General features: G+C 43.3%; 1 protein-coding gene across 1 annotated transcript in view; it reads left to right on the top strand.

Annotated features, from left to right (window-relative positions):
- SDE2 (spliceosome associated SDE2) overlaps window positions 1-15,466 on the top strand; it is a 34,899-nt gene that overhangs the window by 9,982 nt on the left and 9,451 nt on the right. Inside the window, exons 3-5 of the mRNA XM_077485850.1 lie at window positions 51-162; window positions 4,365-4,534; window positions 8,859-8,967. Coding sequence (XP_077341976.1) covers window positions 51-162; window positions 4,365-4,534; window positions 8,859-8,967 — 391 coding nt within the window. The remainder of the gene's footprint in view (window positions 1-50; window positions 163-4,364; window positions 4,535-8,858; window positions 8,968-15,466) is intronic.

The raw sequence follows: 15,466 nt of genomic DNA, 5'->3' as shown, positions 1-15,466 counted from the left end.
GTGTTTTTATTTATGAAAAAGGAGATAACTGGTGTATACTGTATTTGTAGGTTTCGGTTCCATGCTTAGGGCACTGGGGGCTCAAATTGAGAAGACCACAAACAGAGAGGCCTGTCGTGATCTCAGTGGAAGGCGATTGAGAGATGTTAACCATGAAAAAGCGTAAGTCGCAAATTCTTGCTAGTTATAATATAAGTGTATTATGAACTGACTGAAAAAAAAAATAATCCTGTATTTTGTTGTACTTTTCCTGGATTACACAATACATTTAGGCCTTGTATTAGGATGCCTATTTCAGTGCCTGCAAAGTGGAAAAGTATAACAAAACTGGGATCTGCATTGCAGTTCTGCTCATTATTGTCCATGCGATGCAAAAGAAATGTTTGTGCGTGGGAGTGCGTTTATTTGTAGAGAAGGCAAAGGCGTACTGAGTTAATCATGACATTGAAGGCAGAGGGTCAGTATGACAGCCAGTCAACTAGTAGTTTTTTTTTCTTAAGACTGAATTTAGCAATGGCAGCACCCCCCACCCACCTATCCATTCACTTGTCTGGAGTGATAGAAAAACCTCGTATAAGCGAAGTTGCTGGCTACTTACCTTTTTTATGCAGGGTTATTGATGCTCCATATGACAGAAATTAATGATTTCTCTCAGTGTTTTTGCGTGGGGGTTTTATTTTTATTTTTTTTCCTCGCAGATTATTCGTTTATTTTTTTTAAAATGACAAACATGTCATACTTGCCTCCACGGTGCAGTTCAATTTTGAGAGTGTCCCCGATCCTCGACTTCTGTAGTCCCCCGGCGGCGCTGGTAGCTCCTCCCTGCATTGTATAACCCCCTAGGATAAGTGTTCTCCTGGGGGGTTTCCTTGCGGGCGTGCGTGCGTGCTCCCGGGTCTAGCATTGGGCATCCATAAATGCTGAATGTAGGACTTGGCCCCTGACGCCCCTGTCATTGGATTCGATTGACAGCAGCGCAGCCGTTGACTCCCCCTGCCATCAAGCTATCCAATCAAGAGCTGAGAACCCCTGGGCAGAGAGGAAGAGCGCGTCTCCGGCGGGGGAGTACAGGACTCACTAGGTGAGTAAAGCGGGGGGGGGATTGGGGGGGGCGGTCAGTAACAAGTTTTTTCACCTTAATGCATAGAATTCATTAAGGTGAGAAAACATGAGGGTTTACAACTCCTTTAAAGTGATATTAAACCCTTAAGTGTTGTGCGTGTGTGTTTTTTTTATTTTTTCCCACGCCATTCCACGAGCGGGCGCAATTTTGAAGCGTGATATGTTGGATATCAATTTATTCAGCATAACATTATCTTTCACATTCTAAAAAAAAATAAAATTGGGTTAACTTTACGTTTTTGTTATTATTCAAAAAAGTAAATTTTTTCCAAAAGTGCGCTTGTAAAACCGCCGCACAAATACGGTGTAACAAAAAGTATTGCAATGACCACCATTTTATTCTCTAGGGCAGCCTTTCTCAACCTTTTCAATACAGAGGAACCCTTGAAATAGTTCTCCGGTCCCGGGGAACCCCTGCTAAAATTTAGAAATCTACAACTCGTGATACGTTGGTGTGATGGTCAGTTGGAAGAATGGTCTTTACACTTGTGGACATTGGGAGGAATTGCCTCTTTACAGATAGCTAAAAAGATCAGTTGTGTCAGTGGGAACTTATCTGAGAGGCAGAAATTGCCCAATGCTGAAGGAACCCCTAGCAACCTTTGGAGGAACCCTATTTGAGAATCACTGCCCTAGGGTATTAGAAAAAAAATGTATAATGTTTGGTGGTTCTAAGTCATTTTCTAGCAAAAAAAAACTTGTTTTTAACTTGTAAACAGTCTGAAAAAGAGGCCTGGTCTTTAAGTGATTAATAGTAATAAAAAGTGTCCTGTTGAGGGGGAAAAAAACAAACTATTTTAGATAAAGTGCAGGTAGGATGTAATAGCCATGAATTAAAAGATGGGCTTTAGCAAACGTGTATTAGTAAAAAAACATGGCCGTTTAGTATACGGACCACTGAACTAGGATCTGGCGTGAGAGGTTGTTTCCAGTGGCGAGCAAAGGATAGTCTGGCTGCTATAAAGATGCGGGTAGGGATAGTGTGGAATTCAAGGGCCAAGAATCCATGTCTATGCCTAACTAGGCTCATTTTGGATCCATTGGAATAGGAATACCAATAACATAGGAAGCAAATGAAAATGTGTCCAAAAGCACTGAATTTGAGGGCAATACCACCAAATATGGGATAGAGATCCTGAACCTCCGCATTGTCTCCAGCAAAGAGCAGATTGGTCTGGCAATATTAAAGTGATTGTAAAGGGGTGTATTTATTTTTTTAATTTTTTTTTATAACAAACTTGCTATACTTGCCTTCTCTGTGCAGTTGGTTTTGCACAGAGCAGCCCAGATCTTTCTCTTCTCGGGTTCCTCTTTGCTGCTCCTGGATCCTCCCCACTATCGAGTGCCACCAATCAGTAGCTTCACAGCTCCATGTGTCCATTCAGACAGAGCCAGCCCCCCTCTCACCCCTGATTGGCTGACACTTTGACAGCTGTGTCTCAGCTAATTAGGGATGGTCCCAGACGGTGTGGACATCGCTGGAGAGAGGTGGGGCTTAGGTAAGTAATTAGGTGGCTGCTACACACAAGGTTTTTTTTTATCTTAATGCATATTTACAACCCCTTTTTAAGGCCAGTTTCACTGTGGAATACCAGTTGTGTAGTACATTTTTGTAAGGATTCCCAGTGCGTTATACATTGGGAGTGTTTTAAGGGGTAGAGAAACCTATGTGTGCCATTTAGGTATGGTGTTAGAATAGTTAAGCACTTGTTCCCAGTGCACCATAGAAGTCGTTTTCTCTGTAGCTGATGGTTGGGAAAGAATGACGTAAATGGGAGAATTGTCCTTTGCTCGATGTTGCAAAGGATTCGAAAAGTTTGAAGAGTCGGTGTAAATTTGGAAGGTGTAGGTTTCCTAGGGTGTGATGTATCTGTAGAATGTAGAACTGGTTATGGAGTAGGCAGAATGAAGATCCTGGAATCCGTAGTTGTGGGTGTTGGTATAGACAAACAATGGAGTGAATGTCTGCACTTTCCCAGGATTTTAAAGATAAGTCCGGAATTATAAGTTCCAAGGATCGCAGAGAGTGCGATTTTGTAGGGATAAAGATGAGACTCCCGTTGGTGTCCCGTTCCATGTTCTGAATGCAGCTATTATGGTGTCCAAGAAATGTTTAGTTGAGGCTGGTCTTTATAAGGTGGCACTCAGAGCCCATTAACAGTTCGAGTTTGTAGCTGAAGTTTGTCTGTGCCCATGATTATGGGTCTTTCGAGTACACCTAGTCTGGCAAATTTTGCAGGTCAAAGGAGATCAGAAGATTTTATACAGGGGCGTGAGAAGCAAGGATGGCTTGTAACGTCTGTGAGTAAGGGCCGGTTCACACTGCGGCGCGAGGCGAGGCGACACGGCTCGCCTCGCCTCGCTCCCGCAAGTCGCCCCCATTCTGTACAATGGAACCGTTCTGAGAGGAGCGACTCGAGTCGCTCCGACTCAGAAAAAAGGTTCCTGTACTACTTTGGGGCGACTTCGGGGGCGACTTGCATTGACTTCTATACAGAAGTCCTCTGCAAGTCGCCGCTGAGGTCCGTGCAGGTCGCGGCGAGGCAAGTCGGAGACGCCTCGCCGCGCATCGCTGTGTGCACCGGCCCTAACAAGAAGAGTATGGGCAGGGCTCTGAATACATATAGGCTATGTGGAAGGAGGTACATTTTTGCTAAAGCAATATGACCTGCCCAGGGGGGCGTGACAGAAGGCAAGTTGGTGCATAAGAGGGTACCTTTCAAGGTAAGGTTGAGTATTAAAGCAAGAAGGTCAGCATGGCTATTGGGCAGCTCATATTTACAAAAGGAGAGTTTCATCAGATTTTAACATACAAAAGACAAACCTACACAAACTGAAACTTTCCCTAAAAGTGCCGTATTGTCTCCTCGTGCTTTCAGGATTACAATAACAAGCTGTAGTTTGTAGATGGACATAATAGAATAAAAAAAAAATAGATTAATTGCAATAAGAAGCCTAGGAACCACCAGAATCAGCAGAGGGTAAGTATTGATGTTAGCCAGAAGATGACATCTTCTACAACAACCAAGTATGCATAGGAACTAAAGTAATCATTCCCACCCACCTGCATAGTAGTTCGGGAGTTCTACATTATATGTTCTGTAAGACATACACAGTTGTGTGAGGTTACTGAAGACAGACTGAAAAACTGGAGTCTCCAGTATTCCCCCCCCCCCCCCCCCCCCCAATCTCTGGATGGCAAGTTCTTAAATGGTCGTTTTTTTTTTTTTTTCCCTCAATAGCATGGCTGAATGGAGTAAAAGACAAGCAGAGCGTGAAGCAGAGAAGGAACAGAGGCGAGTGGAAAGACTAAAACGTAAACTGGAAGAGCCAAAACACTTCTTCACTGACCCAGAGTATCACAAACAACGCAGCGACATGTCGGAGAGGCTGGAGGACTCTGTCATCAAAGGTGAGAGTGTTAAAGGCCGCTTTCTGAAAAAAATGCAGACACCTCCTATATATATATATATTTTTTTTTTTTTATTGGTCTGATTAAATACATGTGGTAGAGTAGCTGCTACATTGACTGCCTCCTTGTTTAATGCCCAGCTTGGGACAATAACGTTACTAGGGTTAAAGCAGTCTGGAAATCGGAATAGTGATGGCACTCCTTCAGGTATTTGACACTACTCAGTCCTTGCGATTGGCCGCTAGGCCTGGGCTCTGAGAAAAGATTGGCCATACAGAGGACGTTATTTTCAGCAGGTCTGCTGAATTGTTAATTTCCCTTTGTGAGAAGCAGTAAAGCACAACCATTGTGCACACGGAAAAGCAGAACCTAAGGCCGGATTCACACCTATGCAGTTTTCGTGCTTTTTGCATTTTGCAGATTTGCACTATAGAACATGTTCCATAGGAAAACATGTTAAATGGACTGTAGTGCAAATCTGCAAAATGCAGAAAGCACTAAAACGGCATAGGTGTAAATCCAGCCTAAGTATGTAATGAACACAAATGCGTGTGTGTGTCTGGAAAAACTTTCGACTATACACTGATTAGCCATAACTTTGACCACTGACAGGTTAAAGCGGAGGTCCACCCTAAAGTGGACCTTCCGCTCATCGGAACCCTCCCCCCCTCCGGTGCCACAATCGGCACCTTTCAGGGGGGAGGGGGGTGCAGTTACCTGGATAATCCAGGTATCTGCACCCACTTCCGGGATAGCTCTCTGTGGAAAGGGGCGTAACTTACACCCCTTTTCGCAAGTGCCCGCCCCTTCCCGCAAGTGCCCCGCTGCCTGCTGGGAAACGCACAGATCCCAGAGGCAGCGGGGAGCGTCCTTATTGCGCAGTGCGATTCGCGCATGCGCAGTAGGGAACCGGGAAATGAAGCCGAAAGGCTCCATTTCCTGATTCCCATACCCAAGATGGCGGCGGCAGGACCCGACAGACGACCTAGAGATCGGCTTCGGGTGCCGACATCGCGGGCGCGCTGGACAGGTAAGTGTCACTATTTTAAAAGTCAGCAGCTGCAGTATTTGTAGCTGCTGGCTTTAAAAAAAAAAAAAAAAAACGCGGAGTCCCGGTGGACTCCCGCTTTAAGTGAATAATATTCTCATTACAATAGCATAATGATAATTTTTCATGCACCATTTTGCGCAGGGCTGCCAACCTGCCGATGTACAGTGCCTTGAAAAAGTATTCATACCTTTTTGACATTTTCCACATTTTTGTCATGTTACAACCATAAACGTTAATGTATTTTATTGGGATTTTATGTGATAACACAAAGTGGTACATAATTGTGAAGTGGAAGGAAAATGATAAATGGTTTCCATTTTTTTTTTTTTTTTTTTTTTTACAAATATGTGAAAAGTGTGCGTCAATACTTTGTAGAACCACCTTTTGCTGCCATTACAGCTGCAAGTCTTTTTGGGGATACAGTGGGGACAGAAAGTATTCAGACCCCCTTACATTTTTCACTCTTTGTTGCAGCCATTTGCTAAAATCATTTAATTTTTTTCCTCATTAATGTACACACAGCACCCCATATTGACAGAAAAACACAGAATTGTTGACATTTTTGCAGATTAAAAAAAAAAAAGAAACTGAAATATCATATGGTCCTAAGTATTTAGACCCTTTGCTCACTATTTAGTAGAAGAACCCTTTTGAACTAATACAGCCATGAGTCTTTTTGGGAAAGATGCAACAAGTTTTTCACACCTGGATTTGGGGATCCTCTACCATTCCTTCTTGCAGATTCTCTCCAGTTCTGTCAGGTTGTATGGTAAAGGTTGGTGGACAGCCATTTTTAGGTCTCTCCAGAGATTCTCAATTGGGTTTAAGTCAGGGCTCTGGCTTGGCCATTCAAGAACAGTCACGGAATTGTTGTGAAGCCAGTCCTTCGTTATTTTAGCTGTGTTCTTGGGGTCATTGTCATGTTGGAAGGTAAACCTTCGGTCCTGTCTGAAGTCCTGAGCACTCTGGAGAAGGGTTTTTTTACAGGATATCCCTGTACTGCATCTCTGGAGCTCAGCCACAGTAATTTTTGGGTTCTTCTTTACCACTCTCACCAAGGCTCTTCTCCCCTCATTAGCTCAGTTTGACCGCCAGCTCTAGGAAGGGTTCTGGTCGTCCCAAATGTCTTCCATTTTAGGATTATGGAGGCCACTGTGCTCCTAGGAACCTTAAGTGCAGCAGAAATTTTTTTTGTAACCTTGGCCAGAGCTGTGCCCTGCCACAATTCTCTCTGAGCTCTTCAGCCTGTTCCTTTGACCTCATTCTCATTTGCTCTGACATGCACTGTACAGTGTGTGGCTTTCCTAATCGGGTATAATCAAACACAGCTGGACTCAAAATTGGAATAGTTTCCGTCCCCAATGTATTTCTACCAGCTTTGCACATCTAGAGTGACATTTTCGCTCATTCTTTGCTAAATAGCTCAATCTCTGTCAGATTGAATGGAGAGTCTTGCCACAAATTCTCAATTGGATTTAGATCTCGACTTTGACTGAGCCATTCTAACATATAAATATGCTTGAGCTAAACCATTTCATTGTAGCTCTGGCTGTATGGTTGGGGTTGTTGCCCTGCTGAAAGGTGAACCTCCACTCCAGTCAATTCTTTTGCAGACTCTATCAGGGTTTTCTTCTAAGATTGCCCTGTATTTGCCTCCATCCATCTTCCCATTCACACTGACCAGCTTCCATGTCCCCACTGAAGAGAAGCATCCCCACAACATGACGCTGCCACCACTATGTTTCATGGTGGGGATGGGACATACTCTTTCCATTTTAGGATGATGGATTGAACAGAGCTCCGTGAGATCTTCGAAGCTTAGGATATATATATATATATATGTATATGTGTGTGTGTGTATGTACACACATATATTAGTGTGTGTATATATAAAAAATATAACTGCCTGCTTTAAACCTCTCCACAACTTTATCCCTGACCTGCCTGGTGGGTTCCTTGGCCTTCATGATGCTGTTTGTTCACTAAGGTTCTCTAACAAACCTTTTGAGGGCTTCACAAAACATCTGTATTTATACTGAAAATATATTACACAGAGGTGGACTCTATTTATTTACTAATTAGGTGACTTCTTAAAGCAATTTGTTCCACTAGATCAGTGAAGGTTATCCTCAGCACCCCAGATGTTTTGAAACTACATTTCCCATGATGCTCGTGCGCTATGCTCTTGAGTTAAAAAAACAAACAAACAAACGGATTTTATTGGTACAAAAATACACAAATGTCAATCACAGAATCAGCATAACATACATGTTCAAGCAGCATACAGAGAAATGCACTTTTCACTTAGCAATGTCATGTACCGCAATTGTAATAAATTATCTCCTGTCTTAACAGCATACCAAATTTGCGCTATGGTTTTTTAGTAGAGCATCATGGAAAATGTTCCAAAACCTCTGGGTTGCCAAGGTTTGCCATCACTGCACTAGATATTGGGGTATTGGAGTAAAGAGAGCTGAATACAAATGCACGCCACACTTTTCAGATTTTGTAAAAAAAAAAAAAAAAAAGTGAAGACATTTTATAATTTTCCTTCCACGTCACAATTTGTGCCATTTTGTGCTAATCACATACAAACATAAAATACATTTACAATTTTCGTTGTAACGTGACGACAAAATGTGGAAAAGTTCAAGGGGTATGAATACTTTTTTCAAGGCACTGTATATGTACGTGAGCCGATCGGGAAGTGGTTAATGTATGTTTATTATTAGTAGCTAACTGGCATTAAAGTGGTACTAAACCAAGGTTTTTCACCTTGTTGCAGATCCTCCCCACTTTTGTTTACTCTGAGCTCAATCCAATCCTGCGATGAGTGCAGTGGCTCCAGCTGCTGTCTCTCTCATTGGCCAGTTGCTCCCGCTGCGGTCAATCAAATCCTGTGATGCAGGGCTGAGTCCTGCTCTGTCAGCAGTAGGACTAGGGAGTGAGCCTGCACGTGGCTTTCGGTGGGGGTACCTGCTGAAGAGGGGCCTGTAGCACCGGCAGGGGACCCTAGAAGAGGATCAGGGCTGCTCTGTGAGAAACGAATGCACAGAGCAGGTAGGTGTAGGCATGCTTGTTTTTATAAAAAAAAATCTAAAGGTTTACAACCACTTTAAATTAGTTGCTTTTATGAAGATTTCTAAAAGCTTGGTAAATGGCATTGGAAGCTGTGCAACATTTTTAACCCTTTGTAGGTGCAAGTCTGTGTCGTGCATATTTCCTTTTTCTGTAGCTGAATGTGTTTATTGGACTGATGTTCTTTTTAACTAGGTCTGCAAGCTTCTTCGAGTACAGTGGTTTCTCCAGAGTCGAGCGACTGTTGCAAACGTAATAAAAAGACACCAAGTGGCAAAGAAAAATCCAGCAAGAAATTCCTATGGTAAGCACAGTTATTGACCATTTTTATAAAAACAAGTTGATGTTATAAAACAGAGGGAACATCTCATGGTCTCTCTTGGGGAAACCACTTCATGTATGAATTGGAGCACTTGTTTAAAAAACTTTTATTGCATATGTGGAACAAATTGTACATATCTACATGTTGTAAATAAAGCATATTTAAAAAAATGCACATTTTGCAGGTAAAAAAGTATTTTTTTTTTTTTATTTTTTTTATTTTACGCTGCGGCCTGTAAAGAATTGCACCCACAATCCGATTGCAGGTTCGATTGCCAGCTGTCTGCCTGTACCACTTGAATTGCAGTAAGTGTAAATGAATTACGAGTGTGCATTTCAGCGCCCTTGCAGCTCAGTTTACAGTTATGCCATGCTCAATCCAGCATCTGAAAATGGAAAGAACAGTGCTCTAAGAAATGTTCAAAGCTTGGGATATTTTTGTATAACCTAACCCTTCTTTAAACATTTCCACAACTTTATCCCTGACCTGTCTGGTGTGTTCCTTGGCCTTCATGATGCTGTGTGTTCACTAAGGTTCTCTAACCAACCTTAGAGGGCGTCACAGAACAGCTTAATTTATACTGAGATTAAATTACACACAGGTGGCCTCTATTTACTAATTAGGTGACTTCTGAAGGTAATTGGTTCCACTGGATTTTAGTTATGGGTATAAAAATAAAGGGGGCTGAATACCAATGCACTCCAAAAATATTTGAAAAACATTTATTTTCCTGCTACTTTGTATTGTTCTATCACATAAAATACATTTTGTGTTTTTGGTTGTAACATGACATTATGTGGAACATTTCAAGGGTTATTGATACTTTTTCAAGGCACTGTATATCCTCTGAAAGACCCATAAGTGCCTCTATACCTGTTTTGGATTTATGTGGCCAAAAGTATATGGATACCCTTACAAATTATTTCCCAAGTAAGCTTCCAGGATCCACATTACTTAAAGCATGCACCACAGTATACCCTCAGTTCTTGTTTCCTCCAGCTAGACAGGCGCATGCTACATGCTATGAAACTTTCCAGGAGATCTTTGTGCTAGGTGGCAGGAGCAAGCAGTATAGGGACCTAGTTTAGCTTTTTTTTTTTTTTTATTTTTTTATTTTTTTTTTTTTTTAAAGCATTCCTAGGTGTGGGGATTATTTCTGGCAGAGGAGGGTAGGTACTCACAGGAGTCCTTATTGGGGGATGGCTGGGCAGCTGCTGCTGTTATCTGGCAGGGTGCTGGTTGTTCTAGGTCAGGCAAGCCTATGGTGGATGCTGCTCTCCATGCAGTTCTTCTCCCTCCTAGATTCCCCATCTCCTAGATGCCCCATTCTCGGCAGCGCCAGTGAATGACAGCGCGACCATTGTGGAAGTGAAATCGGGCCAGCAGGAAGTCATCTTATGGCAAAAAAATTACCTGGAGGTTGCTGAGGCTGTGGAACGCCTCAGGCTCCCTTCTAATCTCCAATGCGGTGCCGGATCCACAGCTCCAGGCCAGGATCCTCACTGCAGGACTTGAGGGTGTGGAGGACGCTATCTTTTATTAACTTGCTGTGCACCATGGAGGCTGCTGGTGGTGATGCAGGTCTGGAGACACCCAACCTGAAATGTTCAGTCTGTAAGAAAAGTGTCTTCCAGCTGGAAGTAAAGTCTCTGTCAGGAATGCATGGATTATCTCTTTAAAAAGGAGGCTGGCTCTCTCCAAGAATTTATTGAAAACAATGAAGAAAGAAATGGCTGTAACTATGCAATCTTTCCAAACTAACAAATCGGGCATCTGGGGGGTAGAGCCTCTACCTCTTCTGCACTTTCACAGGCCTCAGAGTTCTCCCCTCAAGAGCAGAGAACTTTAAGTTGGGAGAAAGCTCTAACTCGTACTCGGTATTGGAGGAAGGAGAACTAAAAAAGGAAAAAGTTGCTAAATTTCAGCGATTACGGTTTCCCTCGGAAGACATAGAGGGATTGCTGGAGGCCATTTGTGATACGTTGGGCTTAGAAGTGGAAGAAAATAAGGAACTCTTGGTCCACGATCAGTTATACATAGGTCTGCAACCAAAACAAGCTTAGACCTTTCCAATCCATGAGACCCTAAAAGATATGCTACTCGGGGAATAGAAAAAGATTTGACTATTTCCCTTTCCACTTCAGTCCCGGAAAGATTTACCCCCTTCCTGGCCAGGCCATTTTTTGCGATACAGCATTACGTCGCCTTAACTGACAATTGCACGGTCATGCGATGTTGTACTAAATTGATGTCCCTTTTTTTTTTTTTTCTCCCCCCCCCCCCACAAATATTGCTTTCTTTTGGTGGTATTTGATCACCTCTGCTATAAATAGCCACTGATCTCTGTATAAATGTCACCGGTAGGGAAGTTAACACGGGAACGATCAAGGGGTTAAATGTGTTCCCTCACTGTGTTCTAACGGGGGGGGGGTGGGACTGACTAGGGGAGGAGACCGATCTGTGTTCCTATAAGCTAGGAACACATGATCTGTCTCCTCTCCCCTGACAGGATGTGAAGTTGTGTGTTTTACACACACAGATCCACGGTCCTGCTCTGTCGTGAGCAATCGTAGGTGTCCGGTAGACGACATGGCCACCAGGCACATGCATCGGCTCCTCAGTGACGTGGCAGGTGCCCTATCACCCCCTATACCCGTTAAAGCAGCCGCCGTTCGCCGAGTTTGTCAAGTGATGGCGAGCGGGCAGTCGGCATGTGGTTAAAGAGGCCGACGCGGCTTATGGGGCAAATGCCCCAAATTGGATGCATCCTCAGCTAAAGTGTCCAAAAACTCTAGACTTATCCTTTTTGAAGCTTCAGGTTTTTTTCAAGGACCCAATGGATAGGAAAGTGGAGGGCTACCTCAAATGGCCAAGGGAGGCTTGCTCCGTAAACTTCAAACCAAACCAGCACTGGCCAGTACGTGCGTAGTGCGTTCAACCTCTGGTTGAAACAATTGCGGGTACTGCTGGAAAGTGACACACCAAAAAAATAAATTCTGGACACTCTTCCTACTCTTAAAGCAGCACGGAATCTGCAAAATTTACAGCTAGCTCTATGGCGTTTATAAATGAAGAGAGGAGAGCGATTTGGCTCAAATATTGGAGCATGGACGTTGCCAAGGTTGTGCGTGCTTCTTTTTTCAGGGGAACTCATGTTCAGTAAGGAAATGGAGTCAGCCCTAGAGAGGACTGCAGACAGTAAAAATAGATTTACCATTCCAAGAAAAAGACAAAAAATTTTCGTCCCTTCAAGCGGCCACAAGTTAAAGATCCCAGAAAGCAGGATCAAAAAATGGCAAAACAACCGTGGGAGTGGGAGAAAAGAGTTTCTTTTCAACCCAGCGCAGACTAAAGATGAAACCCCAGTGACTCACTTTGCGTGGTGGGAGGGAGACTGTGGGGTCCTTCCTTGCACTGTAGCAATCAATGACGAGCAACAAATTCATCCTGGACCTCCATAGCATGTGGGTACCGGATAGAATTCAGCGGCAGACTCCAAACAGATTTTGCCTGACAACTCTTTCAAAAGATTTAAAAAAAGTGCTCAGCTATGACATCTGTTGGATATGCTGCGCAAAACAGCAATAAGCTTGATTCTGAGGTTTCAAGCAGAAGGAAGCTTCTTCTCCCACATTTTTTGAGGAAAAAACCCTAATGAAAATTCTGATTAATTCTGCACTTGAAAAAAGTGAATGCGTTTGTAAGGTACAAGAAGTTCAAGATGGAATCTACACAGTAAAGGAACTCTGTCTCACAAGGTGTTCATGGTCTCCCTTGCCTTGTCAGACGCTTACCTGCATATCCCGAAGCATCCAGAATCAAAAATCTTCCTATGATTTGCGGTAAAAAGATCAGGGAAGATGCTGTTCTTCCAGTGCAATGCACTCCACTTTGGCCTTGCCTTTTATATATTAACCAAGGTCCTGGCATTGGCCTTATTGATGGTAAGAATGGAGGGCGTATGGGTCATCCCCCTATCTGAACTACCTTCTGCTCTTTGGGGACTCAGAGGAAGAAGTAGCGCAGCATTTGAATTTGATCAACCATCTACAGAAATCAGGGTGGTTAATAAACCTGGAAAAATCTCAGAGCCAGCCCAGAAATTGATGTTCCTAGGCTACATGATCGATTCTACAGTGAACCAAATTTTTCTCACTGGAGAAAATCCTAACTCTAGCCATATCCGCTCTGTACCGGAATGCTCAATCCTCAATAAAATACCTGATGTGATTTTTTTTTTTTATTAGGCCTGATGACCAGTTTCACATGCGTCACCTTCAAAACTTTTTGCGCTCTGTGTGAAACGGGCAGGTGGGAGCCAGACCAACACTGGTGGAAGTCACTCGAGCAGTGAAAAAAAATCATTAAAATGAATAGACGCAGAAAACCTGTCAATCGTCTGGCTATGGTCTCAGCCAAAACTGGTTGTAATCACTACAGACGCAAGTGCATGGGGTTGGGGGTGCACTTTTTTTTTCTTTAGGGCACTGGGCCCAAGAAGCATGGCCACCGCAGATGGACAATGCCTCATCCAATGCAAAAGTTAAGGGCAGTCGTGGAAGCCTTAATTGCATTAGGATGCAAACGTATTCAAATTCTTTTGGACAACTGTTTGTTACATAAACAATCAAGGCGGCACAAGACCTGCAGGACTAATGGAGATTTTTTTGGCCTGGGCAGAAAGTAACCGGGCATCTTTCAGCTGTACATTTTAAAAGGAGAAATTAACAGTCTGGCGGAGCAGGAGAAAAATAGTACAGACTGGTCCCCGAATCAAGCAATCTTCAATCAAACCTGTCTAAAATGGGAACACCAGAAATCCATCTGTTTGCCACACAGTAAAACAGTGGACAAGTTTTACTCATTATGGAGGGACCCCCTCAGTTTAGGTGTAGATGCCTTTCTTAATCTGAGGGGGGGGGGGGGGGGGGGTTTATGCCTTCCCTCCATTTTCATTAATACCAAAAGTAATTCGGAAGATATCATTTTCAGCAGCGAAGGGGATCCTTGTCCCCTTCTGGCCCAGGAGGGCATGGTTCACCAGGTTGCTCAGTGTAGCAGATCCCTGGAAGCTTCCTCGCCCCACAGATCTCATCCATCAAGGAGCGTTAACACATCCAGCTGTGGAGCAGTTTTCACTGACGGCATGGCTTCTGAAAGGGTATTGCTCAAACAAAAAGGATTATCTCAAAGTAATTGAAACAATTCTCAGCAGTAGGAAAGATTCAACTAACGTTATTTACAACAAAGTGTGGAAAAGATTCTTTAGTTAGCGTACAGATGATAGAATAGCTGGTCCCATTATTCCGTCAGTACTGGACTTCCAGAAAGCAGGGTCAGACCTCAATCTGGTCCCTAGCACCTTTTTAAAAGTGCTTGTAGCGGCCCTTTCAAATTCTTTGGAGATGCGCCTGACAGAACACTTAATTTAAACGTTTTTTTTTTTTTTTTATGGCTATAGGTCGCAAAGCTAAGCCAAAAATCCCAGAATTCCTTCCTGGGATCTCTTGCTTGTTCTAAAAAGCTTCTGTAAAGAACCTTTTCGAAGAGTCTTCTACCAGGCTATCAACTGTGAAAATGGCGCTCCTAGTATCTATAGTTTCAGCTAGAATTGGTGAGCTCCAAGTCCTCTCAATTTCAGAGCCCTATTGTATCATCTTGCCTGACAAAATAGTCCTAATCTTGGATCCCGCTTTCCTGCCTGCAGTGACCACGGACTTCCATTCAGAAGAAATTATCATTGTCTTTTTGTAATGGGCTCAGACATGATAAAGAAGTAGAGTTCAACAAAGTTGATGTCCAAAAGGTGCCTAATTGCTTACATAGAACGTACTAAGGATTGGTGATCTTCCTCTAGTCTTTTCCTTTGGTTTTCTGTGCCTAACAAAGGTAAGTGCTTCGAAAAACAGAACTGCACAGTGGCTAAAGCTGGCGATCTCTGAAGCTTATTTAACATCTGCTACCACCTACTTCTAATTTTAAAAGCCCACTCTACAAGGGCGATGGCCACCTCATGGGCAGAACGGGCAGGAGCTTCCCCTATCCAGCTACCATACCAACATTGGGCACTACTGGTTGGAACACCCCCCCCCCCCCCCCCCATATCAGTTATCTTTATCTGTTAAGGGTTCAGTTAATGCTGCAGCATGCAAAGTCAACATTTTCTTTCAACTATTATTATTATTATTATTATAATACAGGATTTATATAGCGCCGACAGTTTACGCAGCGCTTTACAACATTAGGGTAGACATTACGATACAATTCAAGACAGGGGGAATCGGAGGGCCCTGCTCGTTAGAGCTTACAATCTAGGAGGGAGGGTCAAGTTATACAAAAGGGTAATAGCTGTGGGGGATGAGCTAATGGAGAAAATAGTGCAGTTGTTAGATGGAGGCAGGATAGGCTTCTCTGAAGAGGAAAGTTTTCAGGGATCGCCTAAAAGTGGATACATTTGGAGACATTCTGACAGCTTGGGGTA

Source organism: Lithobates pipiens, unplaced genomic scaffold (assembly GCF_037356315.1).
Source record: "Lithobates pipiens isolate NorthernLeopardFrog02 unplaced genomic scaffold, aLitPip1_a1.2 Scaffold_18, whole genome shotgun sequence".
In the NCBI taxonomy this organism is placed as follows: domain Eukaryota; kingdom Metazoa; phylum Chordata; class Amphibia; order Anura; family Ranidae; genus Lithobates; species Lithobates pipiens.
Note: the sequence above shows the minus strand (reverse complement) of the source record. Positions and strands in the feature narration are given on the sequence as shown.